The 20,865-nt window shown below is 44.9% G+C and overlaps 1 protein-coding gene across 1 annotated transcript in view; it reads right to left on the minus strand.

Annotated features, from left to right (window-relative positions):
* Nucleotides 1–20,865, minus strand: part of CSMD2 (CUB and Sushi multiple domains 2) — a 930,229-nt gene that overhangs the window by 206,328 nt on the left and 703,036 nt on the right. The window contains exons 34-35 of the mRNA XM_070764517.1: nucleotides 16,777–16,980; nucleotides 11,242–11,366 (exon numbers count right to left, since the gene is read on the minus strand). Coding sequence (XP_070620618.1) covers nucleotides 11,242–11,366; nucleotides 16,777–16,980 — 329 coding nt within the window. The remainder of the gene's footprint in view (nucleotides 1–11,241; nucleotides 11,367–16,776; nucleotides 16,981–20,865) is intronic.

A 20,865-nucleotide genomic window follows, 5' to 3' on the forward strand; every position in this document is an offset into this window, starting at 1 on the left:
TATCCCCCAGAAGAGGGTGAAAACCTGGGTGCATCCAAATGTAACCTCACCCAGCCACCCCACCCTTTGGCCTCTGACTCTCAGCAATTTACCTTCTTGCAGCAAACAGTGTAGAGCCCGATTGGCACAAGCAACCCATTATCAGCTTCCTGACCCTGCAGGCTGCAGGCAGGCCAGCAAAGTGCTAAACTGAAAGTGAATCTAGAAGCAAGGAGGCAAATTGCTGGGAGGTGGACTGCTGGCAATGTTGGACTGCTAAAATTGGATGCAAGGAGGTAAGTCAATAACTTACCTCCTAATGCCTTACCTCTTTCCTCTTAATGTACCTCTTAACTTACCTCTTAATGTCTATAGAATGTTCAAATTATTACACTTATTTTTAAAAACTGCTTTATTATTGTTCTAGACAACTTAACAAAATGAAGAAGCTTTTTAAAATAAATGCTTGATCTGAAGCGGCCCAGTAATATTGTATCTTCTTTTAAATAGCAGAGAATCATATATACTCCCAGAAAGCCACATCAGTTTTAAAGATCTATAAAAGTATAATCTGAAATGTAACACTATCCTGTTTTAGTATTAAGAAAAGGCAGGAGTTAAAGCCTGATTTAGTCATGTTTGGAGTAGATCTATTTAAATAATTGGGAGGAGTTAGTGTGATTACATTTAAGAAAAGTTTCTAGCATTAATATACTGCCATAATGTACATTTCTCCAAATCTGTGTTATTTCTATGGGTCAGGCACACATGCACAGAAATACACAGCAAACAGTGTATATCATGTGTACTGTTTGCTGTTTGGCAAATTGCTGGGAGGCAGCGACAGAATTTTTTCCCCTTATTTTCCTCCCCCCAAATAAAGGTGTGTCTTATACTCCAGTGTATCGTATGCTCCAAAAAATACAGTTCGGCAGAGTCTCTTGCGGAAGCCTGGAATACGGCTGCTGCGGAGGCTCTCGACCGGATTGCGCCTTTGCGACCTCTCCGTGGCGCTAGACCCCGTAGAGCTCCATGGTTCAACGAGGAGCTCCGGGAGTTGAAACGCCAAAAGAGACGTCTAGAGAAGCGATGGAGGAAGAGTAGGTCTGAATCTGATCGAACACTTGTAAGAGCTTTTATTAAGACTTACAAAGTGGCGCTCAAGGCGGCAAGATGCGCGTACCATGCCGCCTTGATTGCATCAGCGGAATCCCGCCCGGCCGCTCTGTTTAGGGTGACCCGCTCCCTTCTTAACCAGGGGGGAGTTGGGGAGCCCTTGCAGAGTAGTGCCGAGGAGTTTAACACGTTTTTCGCTGATAAAGTCGCTCAGATCCGGGCCGACCTCGACTCCAATTGTAAAACAGAGTCGGCTGACAACGAGTCAGTCGAGGTGACTGGGGCACGTACTTGTCCACCTGTCTGGGAAGAGTTTGATCTGGTGACACCTGATGAATTGGACAAGGCCATTGGAGCTGTGAGTTCCGCCACCTGTTTACTGGATCCGTGTCCCTCCTGGTTGGTCTCGGCCAGCAGGGAGGTGACACGGAGCTGGGCCCAGGAGATTACCAACGCTTCCTTGGGGAGGGGAGTTTTTCCATCACTCTATAAAGAAGCGCTTGTGCGCCCCCTCCTCAAGAAGCCTTCCCTGGACCCAGCAGTACTTAACAACTATCGTCCAGTCTCCAACCTTCCCTTCATGGGGAAGGTTGTCGAGAAGGTGGTGGCACTCCAGCGGTCCTTGGAAGAAGCCGATTATCTAGGTCCCCGGCAGTCGGGCTTCAGGCCCGGTTACAGCACGGAAACCGCTTTGGTCGCGTTGATGGATGATCTCTGGCGGGCCCGGGACAGGGGTTTATCCTCTGTCCTGGTGCTCCTCGATCTCTCAGCGGCTTTCGATACCATCGACCATGGTATCCTTCTGCACCGGTTGGAGGGGTTGGGGGTGGGAGGCACTGTGCTTCAGTGGTTCTCCTCCTACCTCTCTGGCCGGTCGCAGTCGGTGTTAGTGGGGGGTCAGAGGTCGACTCCAAGGTCTCTCCCTTGTGGAGTACCCCAGGGGTCGGTCCTCTCCCCCTTGCTATTTAACATCTACATGAAACCGCTGGGTGAGATCATCCAAGGACATGGGGTGAGGTATCATCAATATGCCGATGATACCCAGCTTTACATCTCCACCCCATGCCCAGTCAACGAAGCAGTGGAAGTGATGTGCCGGTGCCTGGAGGCTGTTGGGGCCTGGATGGGTGTCAACAGACTCAAGCTCAACCCGGATAAGACGGAGTGGCTGTGGGTTTTGCCTCCCAAGGACAATCCCATCTGTCCGTCCATTACCCTGGGGGGGGAATCATTGACCCCCTCAGAGAGGGTCCGCAACTTGGGCGTCCTCCTCGATCCACAGCTGACATTAGAGAACCACCTTTTGGCTGTGGCGAGGGGGGCGTTTGCCCAGGTTCGCCTGGTGCACCAGTTGCGGCCCTATCTGGACCGGGACTCATTACTCACAGTCACTCATGCCCTCATCACCTCGAGGTTCGACTACTGTAATGCTCTCTACATGGGGCTACCTTTGAAAAGTGTTCGGAAACTTCAGATCGTGCAGAATGCAGCTGCGAGAGCAGTCATGGGCTTACCCAGGTATGCCCATGTTTCACCATCACTCCGCAGTCTGCATTGGCTGCCGATCAGTTTCCGGTCACAATTCAAAGTGTTGGTTATGACCTTTAAAGCCCTTCATGGCACTGGACCAGAATATCTCCGAGACCGCCTTCTGCCGCACGAATCCCAGCGACCGATTCGGTCCCACAGAGTGGGCCTCCTCCGGGTCCCGTCAACTAAACAATGCCGGTTGGCGGGCCCCAGGGGGAGAGCCTTCTCTGTGGCGGCACCGGCCCTCTGGAACCAACTCCCCCCGGAGATCAGAACTGCCCCTACTCTTCCTGCCTTCCGTAAACTCCTCAAAACCCACCTTTGCCGTCAGGCATGGGGAAACTAAATATCTCCCCCTGGGCACGTTGAAGTTATATATGGTATGCCTGTATGTGTGTATGTTAGTATTGGGGATTCTCTTAAACTTATAATATTTTAATTAATTGGATTGTATTGGATTGTTTTTCACTTGTTGTGAGCCGCCCCGAGTCTTCGGAGAGGGGCGGCATACAAATCCAAATAATAAAATAAATAAATAAATAAATATATTTCATTTGAAAAAGTTTTATGTTGTAGAAGATGCTAGTGTAGTGATGGATAACCTTTTCCTGACTGAATGCCCAAAGCATGCCTGAACCCCCAAAATGCAATGCACCACACATGCTCCAATACCCTACATGCAAACATGCTTCATGCCTCCCATGCATGCAGGAACGCCTGCACATATCCTGCTCCCCCCATGCTTGCACAGTAGAGATCCGAAGATCAGCTGGCCGGGGGGGGGTGAGTCTGCACGGCGAAGCTGAACTGGGGTGACGGCTCATGTGCCATCAGAGAAGGCGCTGCATGCCACCTCTGGCACAGGTGGCATTTGTCCACCATCACTGTGCTAGCAGTACTACTACTGTCTTTGAACTATGTACTCCTTAGTTAGGAAAAAGTTAATTAATTTATTTATTTTATTTATTTATTAGATTTGTATGCCACCTCTCTCCGGAGACTCAGAGAGGCTCACAACAGGAATATAAAATACAAATCCAATGATTAAAAACAAAACAGTTAAAAAACCCTTGATTAAAAACACTCATACAACCCAAACAAACCATACATAAAACGAAGCGGCCGAGGGGAAACAATTTCCCCATGCCTGGCGACAAAGATGGGTTTTTAGGAGTTTGCGAAAGGCAAGGAGGGTTGGGGAAGTCCTAATCTCCAGGGGGAGTTGATTCCAGAGGGTCGGGGCTGCCACAGAGAAGGCTCTTCCCCTGGGTCCCGCCAGATGGCATTGTTTTGTCGATGGGACCCGGAGAAGGCCAGCTCTGTGGGACCTAATCGGTCGCTGGGATTTGTGCGGCAGAAGGCAGTCCTGAAGGTAATTTTATTTTATTTATTGGATTTGTATGCCACCCCTCTCCGTAGACTCGGGGCGGCTAACAACAGTAACAAAAAACAGCATGTAAATCCAATACTAAAACAACTAAAAAACCCTTATTGTAAAACCAAACATCCATACATACAAACATACCATACATGATGTTGTGATTCCGTCTGAGGCCCCTCAGGGAACGGCTGATCCTCTGCCGGCTTCCTGCTCAGAGGGGGAGGATGAGGAACAGGAGGTTCAGGCAGATGGGGAGGAGGAATCTCAGGCTGAGGGAGAGGGAGGACAGCCAGAGTCCCCCAAGAGGGAGCTCTCCCCAGCAAGCAGCCTGGATTCCTTAGATGAAAATGCACAAGCAATCATCGATCTCCGGCAGAGAAGAGCAACACAACGAAGGGGACAATTAGCCAGGTACTTTCGGCACTAAGGAGGCAACAGCTGGGTTTGGGTGTGGTGCTCTCTCGAAAGGCTGAAAAGGCAGACCCACCCTTCCTGGCTTGTGGAGTATTATCTTTGGGAGTCCTGGGACCTGGCTGTGATCTTTGGCATCTTGGAATTCTGGTTTGTGACTTTGAATACTGAAACCTTGGAGGAAAAAGGTGTGGGTCTTATTCTCTACAGTGGTGGGTGTGCCAGCAAGAAGTCTGCTGTATTGTCTGGCCGTCAGGATTCTGCTGGGAAGTCTCATAGCCTGCCTGTTGGGAAGAACAGGTTTTTCTCTGTGTTTATTTTTCAAACTATAAAGTGCCTTTGTTTGTACCAGCGTGTCTGGCTGTTTTTTCCAGTTGGTGTTGAAGTCTGGGGGCACCCAGACAGAACACATGAATTGTAAAGGCCTAGGGGGAAAGAATATCTCAGTTCCCCCATGCCTGACGGCAGAGGTGGGTTTTAAGGAGCTTACGAAAGGCAAGGAGGGTGGGGACAATTCTAATCTCCGGGGGAGTTGGTTCCAGAGGGCTGGGGCCGCCACAGAGAAGGCTTTTCCCCTGGGCCCCGCCAAATGACATTGTTTTGTTAACGGGACCCGGAGGAGGCTCACTCTGTGGGACCTAACTGGTCGCTGGGATTCGTGTGGCAGAAGGCGGTCTCGTAGATACCCTGGTCCAGTGCCATGAAGGGCTTTATAGGTGATGACCAACACTTTGAATTGTGACCGGAAACTGATTGGCAACCAATGAAGACTGCGGAGTGTTGGTGTAACATGGGCATTTTTGGGAAAGCCCATGATTGCTCTCGCAGCTGCATTCTGCACAATCTGAAGTTTCCGAACACTTTTCAAAGGTAGCCCCATGTATAGAGCATTACAGTAGTCGAGCCTCGAGGTGATGAGGGCATGAGTGACTGAGCAGTGACTCCCGGTCCAAATAGGGCCGTAACTGGTGCACCAGGTGAACCTGGGCAAACGCCCCCCTCGCCACAGCTGAAAGATGTTTCCCTAATGTGAGCTGTGGATCGAGGAGGACGCCCAAGTTGCAGACCCTCTCTGAGGGGGTCAATGATTCTCCCCCCAGGGTAATGGATGGACAGATGGAATTGTCCTTGGGAGGCAAAACCCACAGCCACTCTGTCTTATCAGGGTTGAGTTTGAGTCAAGGGGTATTAGAATAACTCTCCAGAATGTCTCCAGAATAACTTTTCCCAACCTGAAGATTTCCAGAAGATGGTTTTTTTACTGTCTAATTACCTAGTCAATTATGTATGTGGAGTCCTAAAGGACATGGAGCAGGGAAACTTCTGCTATCAGATCATTTCTTTCAGAGATGAAAGTATTTTGGCTTTTATCTCAGACAAATCTTTCTGAAGATTCTGTGATTTTCTTCAGGCATCGACTTTCATTTTTAACAATCCTGGATATCCACTAGAACTATTGTACATAGTTAAAGAAAATAGCTCAAAGACAATATACTACACTCTTCCACCCAAAAAATGATGGAAGGTAAGGGGTAGAAATGACTTTGAAGATTATCAAGCCCAACCTTTTCCCCTAGGGCAGAAATGTATAATCCTTGATCTATGACCACAGTCAGAGCCATAATTTCTTTTGCTAAGCAAAGCAATTATTAAGTGATTCATGCCCAATTTTATAACATTTTTAACCAAGCTTTTACAACAAATCACTCCAGTTGTTAATTGAATCATGCAGTCATTAAGTGACTCCCCTATTGACTGGGCTTGTCAGAAACTGTTAGCATATAGCATGGAAAAGGGGAATGGAATGTTAAGAGAGAGCTAATTTGCATATTGATATGCAAATCAGGTTTTGGCAGTTGGAAGATAGAATTCTAGGGATTTGTATGCTGACTGTTGGTGAATCTGCATCATAGGGAGCAGATGTATAGAGAAATATAGTTATACTGTCAAGTTGTTTATTTGTGTAAATATTAAACCAGTTCAATGAGAAAAGAAGAAATAAAAGCATAAGTTTTATATTCAAGTCATTGTATTGTGTACTCAAATATACATTGTATCACAGTTCTGCTGTGAAGAGACTCTGCTGTATGAAGTGAAGAACATCACTTGAAAAACATAATCAATCCCTTCTTTTTTATTATATCCCAATGCCACTAGCCTAGCTTTATACCTCATTATGTTGCCTTCTCCATTATATTTGGCATTAAGCACCCATTTGCAACCAATTAGCTTATTTTCTTCCAGTAACTTTATCAATTTCTAAGTTCCATTTCTCTTCAATGAATCAATTTCTTCTGAAGCTGCCTTTTTCCATCTTCTTGCCTCTTCGTTTGGCATTTTATTTACTTCTTCCAAATTTTGAGGTTCTAGAAAATAACATTACTCTAGCAGTGTTCCCTCTAATTTTTTTCCAGTGTGGGCGGAAAGGTATAGTGTCTGAGCAGCAGTCCTTTTGGGACTGGGCGGCATAGAAGTCTAAATAAATAAATAAATAAAGTGTGGGGGGACACTATCACGCGTACGCAAGTTCTGACATCCATAATTCGCTCCCCCTCCTTTCTCTCTCCTCCTTCCTCTCTCATCTCTTTCCTTTCTCTCCCTCCCTTTCTCTTTCCGTTATCTCCCTCCCTCTTTCTTTCTATCCTTTGTATCTCTCACTCTTTCTTTCTCCCTCCATCATTCCCTCTTTTTCTCCCTCCCTTTCTCTCCCCCTTTCTCTCTATCCTTTCTATCTCTCACTCTTTCTTTCTCTCCCTCCTTCATTCCCTCTTTCTCTTTCCCTCCCTTTCTCTCTATCCTTTATATCTCTCTCTTTCTTTCTCTCCTTCCTTCATTCCTTCTTTCTCTTTCCCTCCCTCTTTCTCTCTATCCTTTATATCTCTCGCTTTCTTTCTCTCCCTCCTTCATTCCTTCTTTCTCATTGAGTTGGCGGCGTGGCCGGCAGATTCGCCCCCCCGTACGGATGGACATCAGGCTGGCGGCGTGGCTGGCGGATTCACCCCCCCCCCCCCACACACACGGACGGACATCGGGCTGGCGGCGTGGCCGGCGGATTCGCCCCCCGCATGTACGGACATTGGGCTGGCAGCGGGGCCGGCAGATTTGCCCCCCCACATGTACGGACATTGGGCTGGCGGAGGGCAGCCGACTTTGCTCACCGGCGCAGGGCTCAAGCCCTGTGCCAGCCAGCAAAGCCGGCTTTCCATGAAAGCAGCGCCCTTTTCAAACGCGCTGCTTTCCCGCACCTCTTTCCTGGGCAAGGGGGGAGTCGGCAGAGAGGGGCGGCATACAAATCCAATTAAAATAATAATAATAATAATAATAATAATAATAATAATAATAATAATAATAATAATAATAAATTTTAACGGGGTCTCTTTTTGACGTCATGAGTTTTTGCGGAGTTACAGCTATGGTCTGATGCTGCTGGGACTTTTGGATTTGGCATCATACTAGGTGACAGGTGGTACCATTCCCCCTGGCCACCGGAATGGCTGCCTTCTGATGTTAAGAGAGACCTTATGTTCCTAGAATACTTCCCCCTGGTTGTAGCCCTAGAATTACGTAAGAATTCAGGAATAAAACAGTTCACTTCTGGTGCAATAACCTGGCCATTGTCCACGTGGTCAACTCTATGTCCTCAAGGAGTGAGCGTGTCATGAGACTGGTCTGCTACTTTGTTGGTCAGTGCTTGGCACGCTTTGTTCTTGGCCTGCCATGTTCCTGATTTGGAGAATGGGATGGCTGACACTCTGTCCTGTGGACAGTTTGCCAGGTTCCAGATGCTGGCACTAGGGGTACGGGAGTTACCAGACTACATGCCCCAGCCTGGGAGCGTGGCAGAGCCTTTGAGGATTGAGGCAGATAGGGCCATGTGCCAGTTCTTAGTCCCTAGTATTCGGACAGCTTACCAAAGATCAGGTAAGGAGTTCTGGGAATTCCAACGCAAATGCAGTTATGGACAATTATGGCCCATTCCCATAGAACATCTCATGGAATATTGCATGCTGACACGTCAAGTGCGGTTCATCGGTGAAGACTCTGCGAGGTAACTTTGGCGGGTCTGACATTCATTGCCAAGGCTGATGGTTTCAGTGATACCTCCTCTGGTTTAGGATCAAAAAGATGCTCGAAGGTTGGGCTAGGGAGAGGACGCACGACTTAGCAGACATGCGGTGGCCTCTGTCACTTACTCAGCTTTTGGCTATTAACAACATTTGGGAGAGGCTGTTTGATTCATTATAAGAAGCACGCCTCTTTCACACGATGCTATTTTTTGGCGTGTTTAGAGTAAGCAAGGTTTTCCCTCTTCCTGCTGTGGTGGATCACTCCGTGTCCTTCAAATTGAGGATTTGTCTTTTGAGGACCCAGGAGTAACACTTCACCTTAGAAGGTCCAAGACAGACCAACTAGGCAGGGACTCCGTTGTTAGCCTCTCTCCTGCCTTGGATAAAAAAGTCTGCCAGTAATGACTTTATCGGCCTTTTGTTCCATCAGGGGTTCCGCCCGCAGGTACCTTCTCTGCCAAAGCAATGGTTCCCTGCTTACTAGATATCAATTCTGGGTGTTTACTTCAAGGGCCATTACAGAGGTTGGAAGTGATCCTGCCCTCTATGGGACCCATTCGTTCAGGATAGGTGCCGCCACTGTGGCGGCCGCCTCTGGCTTTGCAGACACCAGGATCATGACCATTGGCCGCTGGAGGTCACCTGAACAGAGTGGCCTTACTACCAGCTGTGACTAACTTTATTTTCTACCTTCTAGATGTGTCATCCAGTCTGAGGCCTACAGTACTGCTTTGTGGCCACAGTATGATCTTCTGGGCCAGATGTACCACAGTGAAGTCTGCCACTGGGATGCAGCTGTCGCTGGGCCATTGGGCCAATGTGGTCTGCCTTGGCCGGAGAGGCCTTTGTGGGAAGGGCTCCTTCCTTTGCTCTTGGGCAGGCACCACTCTGTGGTAGCATCCAAGTTGTTGGTCTTGCACTTGGGTGGCAATGACCTTTGAGTTTTGAAGGGATTGGCAGTGATCTGTCAAGCCTTTGAGGACCTTTGGGTTCTTTGTAGTTTGTGGCCAGACACACACTTGATTTGGTTGGTGATCTCGGGGCCACTGACAGAGCTAGAAGGACAGTGAACCGGACCATCGGTAGTATAGTTCAGGAGTTGGCTGGCTGTGTAGTCCAACACCCTCAGATCAGATATGATCTGGCAAGAGTGGTTACTCAGGAAGAGGCTTCATCATGAGTAGCACCGTTGGCTACTGGGCCACACCTTCAGTCTATTTAAGGCTGAGTCACATGACACTTTGGTGCAGAGAACAACACTGTTTCGTTCCAGACTCTTGTTGCATCTCTTGTCTTCGGCTTGTGATTTTAAAAGAACCATATTCTTGTCTGCATTCATTAGCTCCATGTTTCCAGTCAACCTCTGTAAGTCTATGATAAGGAACTCTGCTACAATCTACTAATTACTGTTGTGTTTTCCTATTCATGGGACTCTGGCCAGCTGCTAAAACATTATTAACAGCATGGTAAAGACGTTATTAGATTTTATTTTAATTTAGAAGAGACTCAAAACTGCTAAGACTTATTTGTAGTAAACTTTTAGTACTAAATCTGGTGGTGTGCATCTTATTTTGGGGAGCTCGACTCTGGGACAGACCATCAGCTCAGTGCAAAACTATTTGCCTTCAACTGTCAGATGGGATATTTAAACATATGTCCTATTGGGAACATAGAGTCAAATCTATCTGAGAAAGGTTCATGCTTGTCATGGAAGACATGAAATATTGAGCTGTTCTTGATTTGGGCAACCTCAAATCCTTTAAGGCAAGGAGCTGACCAGTGACATGCCTGGTAGGTTCATGAAGAGAGGCAGCCAGGTATGTATTTCTGGTAACCAAGAGTTCCTCTAATTCTACCAATTACCTGAGCACAACAGGACTCATTAGTGCTTTTAAAATTGGCAGACTGCTGAACAGACTGCCTGGTCAGAGACAGAAAAACAAAGCTCTTTCCTTTCCATCTTCAAACATGAGCTAACCGGACCATCAAAAGAACCCTGATATCAGATTTTGCATCTGATGAAGTGAGCTGCAGAGCTTATGCCTTTTAACAAAATTTTTATTAGACTGAAAATATGCTATCAGATCCCTCTGTCTGCAATGTTTTCTGTGATGTAAATAGTCTCCTGGAAACTTGCCACATCAGTGCTTTCATACCGAATTAAATCTTGGGCAGTAGTATTACTAATAACTACCATATTTTTCACAGTATAAGACATACTTTTTTCCCCTAAAAGAGGCTGAAAATTTGGGTGCATCTTATACTCTGAATGTAGCCTTAACTAAGTTTTTTTCAGTCCTAATGAAGCTAATAGTGAAGCAATCTTCTGTAGCTAAGCATCTTCCGTTTGCCTGCTTTTTTCATTGCTGCTCTCTCCAACAATCAGCTGTGCAATCTTCTGCCTTCTTTTCAGCCCTACCGAGGTGCTAACGAGTGATGCTTTTGTGCTTTGCTGGCTAAGCGATATTCCCTTTGCATGCTTTTCTCATTGTTTCTCTCTCTGAAGAGAGAGAAAGAGAGGAGTGAAGTGTTTTAGAAACTGTTTTTTATCCCCAACCAGAGGATATTCCAGTGCGTCTTATATTCTGAAAAATATGGTAGTCTAGCAGGGGGGAAAAGGCAGATTAAAAGACCAACATCTTGACTTCTTGTTTAGGCTAGAAGCTGAAAGAAAGAGAACGCAGTCTTTGTTCGAATCCTTTCTTCCCAATCCGAACTGGCTTGTCAACCTAACTATTCTTTGTAACCAGGCTTTACCTGTATTCCAGCTCCTTCAGGGACAGTTATTTTCCATGCACAGTTGAGGCTGTTCAAGTAGGGTTCAGGGAATCCAGGGGACAAAATGGTGCCTTTTCGTTCTGTTAAGTTTCCACCACAAGGCACTAAAAGAGACAAGAAAGTTGTATTGTGTCAAAGTCCTTGAGACTGAAATCATTCTACTCATCAATGGCAGTTAGGTACCTATTTCTAATCCCCAGAATCACCATATTTTTCGGTGTATAAAACACCTTTTACCTTGGGTGCATTTTATATACCAAATGTTGCTGAGGCCACCCATCAGCCTTCAATGGGAGGCCTGTAGCTCGCCCCAGGGATGGGCGGGGTGCCAGGCATAGCACCAGAAGCAAAGCGTCACATTCCAGGCTCTGACTGGCAGGGACAAGGCGGGTGTGCCACTCGAGTTAGCTGGCCCTGGTGGAGGCAGCAGTGGCGGCAGCAACTGCTGAGAGTATCACATCCATGTCCCAGGCCCCCACTGCCGCCACTGAATCGTGAGGCTGAGGTAGCTTCGCTCCGAGCAAAGCTGCCTCAGCCGGGAGAGAAATGGCCCCTGCCCGGCCCCTGCCACAACCACTCTCCCGAGCTGAGCCCGCCATCCAAGAACATGGCGCTGGCAACTGCTTAGGCGGCTCTGGCAGCTTCCCTTTGAGGAGCAGCAGCACCGAGAATTTCGTGTCCATGTCCCAGGCCCCCACCGCTGCTGATTCGTATTGTTGGATGGCGGGCTCGGCTCAGGTGAGCGGCTCTGGCAGGGGCTGCTTCTCCCCGGCTGAGGCAGCTTCCCTCGGAGCAAAGCTGCCTCAACCTACCCTGATCATCTGGAGGGAGCTCAGCTTGCCGCTCAGTTCACCCCCTCTTTAGGTAAGGCACCCGTGGAAGACCCCTTTAGAAACAGGCAGCGTAGTTAGTCACCTGGACCCAGCTGCCATTCCTGTGGGCCTGGGCTCCACTTTCTCCATGCCTGATGCCTACGAGGAGCTTCCTGGTCATCATTCAAGGATGCATTTTGGAAGAAGCAGCCTTGGAGACCTGCTCCTTTCTCCCACCCCCACCCCATCCTCTCTCCTTGGCTCTATTTGAAAGAATGTCCATGTGATTTTTTTCCAACATATAATAAGAAGCTGGAGCATGAGTTTAGGAGCAGGCAGGACCCCTTCCCACTCAGGTGTGGGGGAAATTGAGGGTGGGGACTCCTTCCCTTGCTTTCATTAAGAGTTAAGGAATTTGAATTCTTTTCCCCTGCAATAATTATGAGACCTACCTCATGCAAGGTTGGAATCCCAGACGAATGAATTGGTAAAATCTAGCAAAATGATTGGCTAGCTGTATTGTAAGGGCTTCTATGTTGTTTGAACTTATAGTATTATTATTGCTCTGTGTCTGTGTTTCCAGAATGTGGAAGAAACTGGTGCATCTTTGCATCTTAGGGAACAGCTTCAATATGTAGGAAAGATGCACTTATCTAGGCACTCTCTTAGGCATACAGCTAAAATCAGATACATGATATGTCATCAATTTCTTTCCAAATGAAAGACTCAATAATCAATTTTTTAATCTCAATTCAATTTTTCTACTTTTTGGATTTCTTCTTCCCCCCACCAATCATTTACCCAAGTTTATGTTACCCAAGTTTAACAATGTTAATTGTTAAAAATCAGCTTTAAACCAGAATTGCAGTTGAATGTGGCGATGGAGGAAAAATGGCAATTATAAGTCAATCTAAAAATCAGAGGTCTTCAAACTTGACAGCTTCAAGACTTGTCTTAAAGCTTTCAAGTTTGAAGACCCCTGAGCTAGGGTTAGGAGTGCAAGGGTCTTGAAGCCTGCAAGTTTAAAGCTTGTGGACTTCAATTCCCATTTCTGAGCTAGCATGATTGATGGAGGAATTCTGGGAGTTGAAATCCACAAGTCTTGAAGCTGTCAAGTTTGAAGTTTGTAAAATGTGTACATGGTTTTTAAAAGTGTACATGGTTTTAAAAAGTATACATGGTTCTAAAAAGTATACATGGTTCTAAAAAGAATTTTGCTACACTGGTAATTTATTAAACAATATAATACTACACCATTTGGTTCAGAATACTTTTCCCTTGTTTTCCTCCTCTAAAATCTAGGTGTGTCTTATACACTGATGCGTCCTATACACGAAAAATACGGTATTATCCAATCATTCTCTCAAATGCCTAGCCTCCCCCATCCTAAAATCTAAGAGCAAATTTCAATTTTTGCTTGCACAAGTTGCCATCTATTCCAAAAAACCAAAAGACAACCCAGATTGTGGGGCTCTGTTAAAAAGTGCTATTGCTAACATGTTGTAAGCCGCCCTGAGTCTAAGAAGGGCGGCATAAAAATCGAATAAATAAATAAAATGTCCACTCATCCCTGCATTTTTTGCAAATGCAAATAATCACTGTTTTTTGGACTAACAATTGCTGCTTCATGTCACGATCCTCCTTCTGCAAGTAACCCAAGGTACCGTAACCTGCCTTTCCATTTTGCCCAGTGAAGAAGACAACCTTCCACATCAAGATTGCTTTTGCTAGAGTGACACTTCCTTGTTTGGAGATAAAAGTCTGGTGGCAACAATTAAAAACAACAAAGATGTTTCTAGACATTCAGATTTTTGCCTGACTCTCCTCCTATATCGTTTGGAGGTAACAGGGAAGAGGAGGTAGGGCATGTTATGCATCCCATTGATTAGGAATGTACATCTAATGGAACAAAACAGTTTTCTTGGTGACAGCACCATTTTTATTAAACATTATTCCCCCAAGTTATTGTTGCCGCCTGTTGCTTTCCCAAAAACATGGTTTTGCCAATGGGCCTGGGTACTACGAATGGAGCCCTTTAAGTGGATGATTTTATTGTACTATTGTTGCCATGGTAATGCTTTTAATGGATTTTTATTAAGTGATAGATTTTTAAAAATGTTTGAAGCCATCCGGAGTCATTTGTGAGTGGCCTGGGCAGTTATATTAATTTGTTTAATAAATAAGAAAGTTTAGGGAGGATGGGTATCAGAGGTGGGTTCCTACTGGTTCTAACTGATTCTTTAGAACTGTTAGTAGTTTGACGATGATGTCACAGAGCTGGTTCTACTGGGGTCTCCAAGGGCACCACTATCTTGGATTTTGTTTGTGTGCATGTGCGGAAGCTAATTTTTGCTTCTGCAGATGCTCTTTTTTGATTGCTGTGGGTGTGTGCATTGTGCGACCCTGAGAGAACTGGTAGCAAAAAGATCCAGAATCTACCCCGATGTGTATCCCAAGGAAAATCCTGCAGCAAAGACAGAGAATGTTCAGATTTTGAGCAGTGCACCAATTTTTCATGAATCTTTGCTGGATGACTTTGAATACAATATAAAAATGGACAACAAGCTGAAAGAACATTCCTTGTTGCTTTCCTGAAGCATCTACATATGATTTGCACCAGCGGTGGGTTGCACTTACCTGCAAATTGGTGTGCTGTGCATGCATCCTCTTCATTTGGGCGTGCCCATGTGTGCATCCCTGCACATAGCCCTCACACAATTTTGCTTCTGTGCATACACAAGAAGCAAAAATGCACCAAAATCTCATGAGGAGGTGCTTGTGCATACACAATTTCAGCGATTTTTTGCTTTCATGCAATCAAAATATCGCCAAAATCTAACGAGCGAGAGCATCCCCTCACGAGATTTTTCTTCTGTGCATGCACAGGAAGCAATAAAGCTTAAAACTTCAAGAAAAAAGATGGCGCCGCCCAACGGACTGGCATTGGAGCCATCACACACAAATTGCGCAATCTGGCAGCTACTACCAGTACAGAGTTGCCTACCACACCGGTAGGAACCCACCACTCATTTGTACCTGTTAGAACAGGGGTCTCCAACCTGGGGCAACTTTAAGCCTGGAGGCTTAAGTTGTTAAAGTTGGAGAGCCCTTTGCTAGAGAGCCTCAGCCGTTTTCCACAGGAGCACCAAGTCATGCCTTCCGTTTTCCCTGATGCAAGGCTCTCTGGAAAGAAAACCGTACCCAAGATAAAAGATGCAAATTATCTGAAATGAAATGAGCTTTACCCCTGCATAATTTATTTGGCAAAAATATTTAGCCAAATGCATTTTAATTTCTGCTAGCCTTAAGGAGGGGGGACAAAAAGATTCAGTACCCTGAACTCACAAGAAACGTTTCTCCACCAACCCCAAGATTTCCCAGCTATCAGGAGAGTTCATCTAAATGGTTCTGAGGAAATCTCTGCAGCCCAGGGGTTAGAAATCTCCTTTTTTATTGCACATTTGTTGCCAATATTGCCAGAAAAATTAATTCTGCACATACCAAATAATCTTGCAGGTACCCATGTTAGAAATTACACTGGAACTATTACAGCAATCATTTGGAGAACATATGTGATTATAATATATTCATGACGGAAGCATTTAGAAAGGAATTTCTATTGCTCCAAATTGAGTTGGGAAATCTCAGATTGCTAAACAAAGAACAGCCCAATCCTTCTTTGCCTTCATCTTTGCGGTAAAGTCATGTTGATGTGTACACTTCAACTCCCAGAATTCCATAGCCAGCGAGATCCAATCCTGCTCAACTTTTTTCAAGATCAGCCAAAGATCTTTAGTTTCTCCTATGGGGTTGGGTCATTGCCAGGGGTAGGTTCCTCCTGATTTAGACCAGATCACCCAAACCATTAGTGATTTGCTGGTGACATGAAAATCTCACCACTAGCTCAAGGTTGACTCAGCCTTCCAACCTTCTGTGGTAGGTAAAATGAGGACCCAGGTTGTTGCGGGCAATTTGCTGATTCTGTAAACTGCTTACAGAGGGCTGTAAAAAGCAATATGAAGCTGTATATAAGTCTAAATGCTATTGCTATCATGGATCTGGTTCAGGCAGTGCTAGTCCCTGGGCTCCACCATCTTTTTGGGGAATTTTGGGTGGAGTTTTACATCTTTGGATGGCTTCAAAAAGAACCTTCCTATCTATCCCTGGGCACCTTTATTTCTTCACTTGAAGCTCAGCTGATTAGCTCCTCAGCTGGGTTTTGGGCTGAATGGAGCATGCACAAAAGTGAAATTTCACATGGGGATATGCGCTGGTGCGCGAACATAGTGCGTTCACAATGCAAACCAGTGGCAAAGGTAGTGGTTCCCAACCTTTTTTTGACCATTGCCCACCTAAGAATCTCTAAAATCATGATCACACAAACACACACACACACTGAACTCCTACTCATGTGGAGGATGCCTAAAAGGCCATTAGCTTGGTTTAAACAAGGTTCCAATTTCCCTCATTAAAAATCAAATTGGTGTGGGCCTCACATTGGGAACCACTGCTCTCAAGCAAAGTTTCACACCTTGGCAATTTTAAGGGGTGTGGATTTTTACTCCCAGAATTCTGGGTGTCAAAGCCCATACACCTTAAGGCTGCTGAGGCTGAGAAACACTGTTTATATATATATAAATGAACATGCCACAGAATGACTGGCTGTGAATGCCACATAGTTCTGTCCTCGGCAGATACATACCAAGACATGTTGGCACGGAAGAGTTCCACTGGGCAAGAGTTCCTGGTATCGTCAAGCATTCAATGCTGTGGGATCCCTTGAGGGCGTAGCCAGCATTACATTCAAACTGGATCACAGCTCCCACTGAGAAATCGCTGCCAATCCGTCTCCCGTAACGGGGCTCTGGCACAGAGCTGCACTGGGTGGCACTGGTGCGTGGAACCGCTTCAGAAGACAGAGAAAGGAGAACATTGTTGAACAGGATAGGCACCGAACCCAATGGAAAGCTTTTCATTGAGCTTGGCTTTTAAGCCCTTAAAATAAACCATTTGTAAGAGATCAAGGGTGAAACATATACTTCAAAAGTGTCCTTGTATGATAGCCTGGGTTTATTATTATTTCAAGGCAAAGTAATGAAACATGACCTTTTGTTCATCCTCCAGCAAAGCCCCCAGAGGCAAAATGCAGGGAGCATCCTACGATAAATAGCAAGAGTTATTGGAAAAACTAATATCAATATCCAAGAGATTAAGTCCTTATTTCTCCCATTTTTCCCCTGAATTTTTTCAGGGAGATCAGTCCATTCCAGAAGTAAACATCAGGACCTTTTGCAGCTGAAATTTAGTGCTGAATTCAGAGTCATCCAGAGTGACACTATGGAGAGTATCAATGTAATCAAAAACCCTGTGCTTATTTATGTTTTAAATTAAGAATATTATAGACTTGGTAAGCAGGTGCTGTACAGCAGCTAAAAGTTAGAAGTCAGCTAGCACGTCACCTATAATGCAAATAGCATCTGAAATAATTCCTTTCTAGGATCAAATTTTACTGAATTCTTTCTTTACCTCTTTCATTTCCTGATTCCTATTCATCAACTTCGCTGCTTACAGCCCCCATGTGGCCTGGGAAGGAAGAGATGCAGGGAGCCCCCGCCTACCATCCCACAGTCCCCCTGGGAGGAAGCCGAGGCAGAGACAGAGAGAGGCAAAGAGAGAGAAAGTGACAGAGACAGAGAGATGAGAGGTAAAGAGAGAAGGGGGAAGAGAGGGAGGGAGGGAATGAGAGAGAGAGAAAAGGAGAAGGAGAGAAATGAGAAAATGATGGAGGGAAAGAATGAGATAGAGGAAATAGAGGCAAATGGGAGAGAGAGAATGAGAGAGGGAGAAGAGGGAAACAAATGAGAGAGAGAAGGGGAGAATGGGAAAGGTACACAGAAATGAGAGAGACCTGGAGGGAGAAAATGGGAGAGGGGGAAAAGAGACAGAGAAAAGTGGAGAGAAAGAAAGAAAAGAGAAAGAGAAAAGAAGAGAAAGAGAGAAGTAGAGAGGAAGGAAGGAGGGAGGAAAGGAAGGAAGGAAGGAAGGAAGGAAGGAAGGAAGGAAGGAAGGAAGGAAGGAAGGAAGGAAGGAAGGAAGGGAGACATTTCCCTCAGAAAACACTGGGAGCCACAAAACCCACCCACTCATGGCTGGACAGGTTACTATTATTATTACTATTTAATACTACACCATTTGGTTCAGAATACTTTTTTTCTTGTTTTCCTCCTCCAAAATCTAGGTGTGTCTTATACACCGAAAAATACAGTAATTTTCTGAGATTGTGGATTTAAGGTTTTCATGAGATGTACTCCATAATGGTGACAAATCACAGCTTTGCAGGAAATGTCTCTCTCTCATATATTAGTTTCACATTTTAAGTTGCATTACTGAAATAAATGAACTTTTGCATGATATTCTAATTTTTCGAGTTTGACCTATAAGAAGTAGGAAATGCCTCTTTATTTTGCAATGTCTTATAGAGAGGCAATCAGCAAGGACTGTAGGGGTGGAGACTTGCAATTATTTTAGGAAGAAAGAAGGAAACTCTCATTTGACTTCTTCAGTGTCTAGTTAAATCATTAAAAATTGCTATCAAAATATGTTCTCCAAAACAGGCTGAGTGATGACTGAATGGATCTCTGATTAGGCAGACAAAACATCAAAAGGAATCCAAGCTGAGTTTCTCTGTGGTGGCTCACACTTTGCCCTAAATCAAACCTCTTCCCTAGACTTCCAAGGGGCAACTCCGATGCTAAGGTCTATCCGGAGAATAACTCTCAAGGGCCTTTATTCTTATCCCCTCTGGAGAATATCACACATATCAGATGTGTCATTAATTAGGAGTTTCCTTATTGAAGCCTTTGAAAAACATCCCAGGGAACCAACATCTATTAAGAAGTAAAGCTTGTTCAAAGAATCTAAAAGTAGCATTTCAAGAGAGGCAGGCATGTTGCATGCACTCACGAAGGCAGCCTGTTAGGAGGGAAAATGTGTATGTGTGTGTGGGGAGAAGGGATAGTCTTTGGGTATTTGGGGTATTTTGAAAAAAAACAACAGTACAGCTATCACTCGAGTAGCTGCCGTCACTTGGAACTTGCCAGAGTGCTGGCTTGGTTAGAGGTATAAACTGAGCTTAGGATGATTGTCTTTGCTTTCTTTGCACAGGAACTCACTGTCAGTCTGTGTGGGGCACATGAGAGTCACAGAACCACAGAACTGGAAGGAACATCTCAAGACTCATGTAATCTATCTGGCATTTTCAGTTCTACTTACTGAAAAGTAGTACTTACTTCCCATACAAACAATAGACAGATTCTTGTCAAATTAAAGCTACCATATTTTTCAGAGTATAAGATGCACCTTTTTACGCCCCCAAAAGAGGGTGAAAACTTGGGTACGTTTTATACACCACATGTATCCCCATTCAGCCAGCCTTTGGCTTCTGCCTCCCAGCAATTTACTTCCTTGCAGCAAACAGTGCAGAGCCTGATTAACACAAGCAACTGACTTTCAGCCTCCTGACCCACAGCTGATTCAGGAGGCAACAGGCAGGCCACCTGCTAAAACTGAAAGTGAAACTAGCTGCAAGGAGCCAAATTGATGGGTGGGAGAGGCAGAGGCAGAATTTTATTTTCTTGTGCTAACGACACTGCTGAAACTGGATGCAAGGATGTAAGTCAATAACTATAAATGTCTGTAGAATGTTCAAACTATTAGACTTATTTTTTAAAGACTGCTTTATTATTGTTCTAGACAACTTAACAAAATGAAGAAGGTTGTTTTTTTTAAATAAATGCTTCATCTGAAGAGGCCCAGGGCTATTGTATCTTTTTTCAAATAGCAGAGAAGAATGTATACTTCCAGAAAGTCACATCAATTTTAACAGCATCTGTACAAATATAATCTGAAATGTAACAGTGTCCTGTTTTAGTATTAAGACAAGGCAGCTGAATTAACCCTTGGAATAAGTTTGGAATAGATCTATTTAAATAATTAGGAGAAGTTAGTGTGACTACATTTAAGAAAACTTTCTGGCATTAATATTCTGCTATAATGTACATTTCTCCAATTCTTTGCTATTTCTATGGGTAAGCCACACATGCACAGCATGTACTGTTTGCTGGGAGGCAAATGGCTAGGATTCCCCCCCCCCCTTGTTTTCCTTCCTCAAAACTAAGATGCGTCTTATATTCCAGTGAGTCTTATACTTTGAAAAAATGTGGTATATGGATATATAGTACCCTGGCAGTGGCTCTCCTCATGGTTTGAATCCTATCCATGAGGCTATAGTGCTGCATGTCTCTCTCCCCATATTTTCCCTCCTTCCAGGGAAACTGCCCACCTACTTCACTGTAGACCTTCATTACCAATCACCCCTTCCATTGGCATCATCTCTCACAATCAGCCCCAGCATCTTTGATGTATGATCATCCAGTCTGTGTTTTGAAGATATTATGAACAAGTGATATGCAATGGGTAGCTCATACAGCCAGAGGAAAGGCACTATTCTGTTCTTCTAATTTGGCTTATCTTTCATTTGATGCTAGAATGTTTTCTTTAAGAATTATCCTAGCTCTGGAGTGTGTAGTCTTTTTCCTACTTAAAATTTTGACTAGGAGAAAATTCTGGTTCACTCACAAAATATCTTTTGTGGATGACAGAAACATGTATCAATATCTACTGACCACATTATTACTTGCTAATCTTTATAGCCTGTAGAGGACACTCCCTTCATCCTTGCTTATCATTTGGTGGCTAACAACACTTTTGAAAATAAAGAAGGTGATGGAAA

Source organism: Erythrolamprus reginae, chromosome 11 (genome assembly GCF_031021105.1).
Source record: "Erythrolamprus reginae isolate rEryReg1 chromosome 11, rEryReg1.hap1, whole genome shotgun sequence".
NCBI lineage: Eukaryota > Metazoa > Chordata > Lepidosauria > Squamata > Dipsadidae > Erythrolamprus > Erythrolamprus reginae.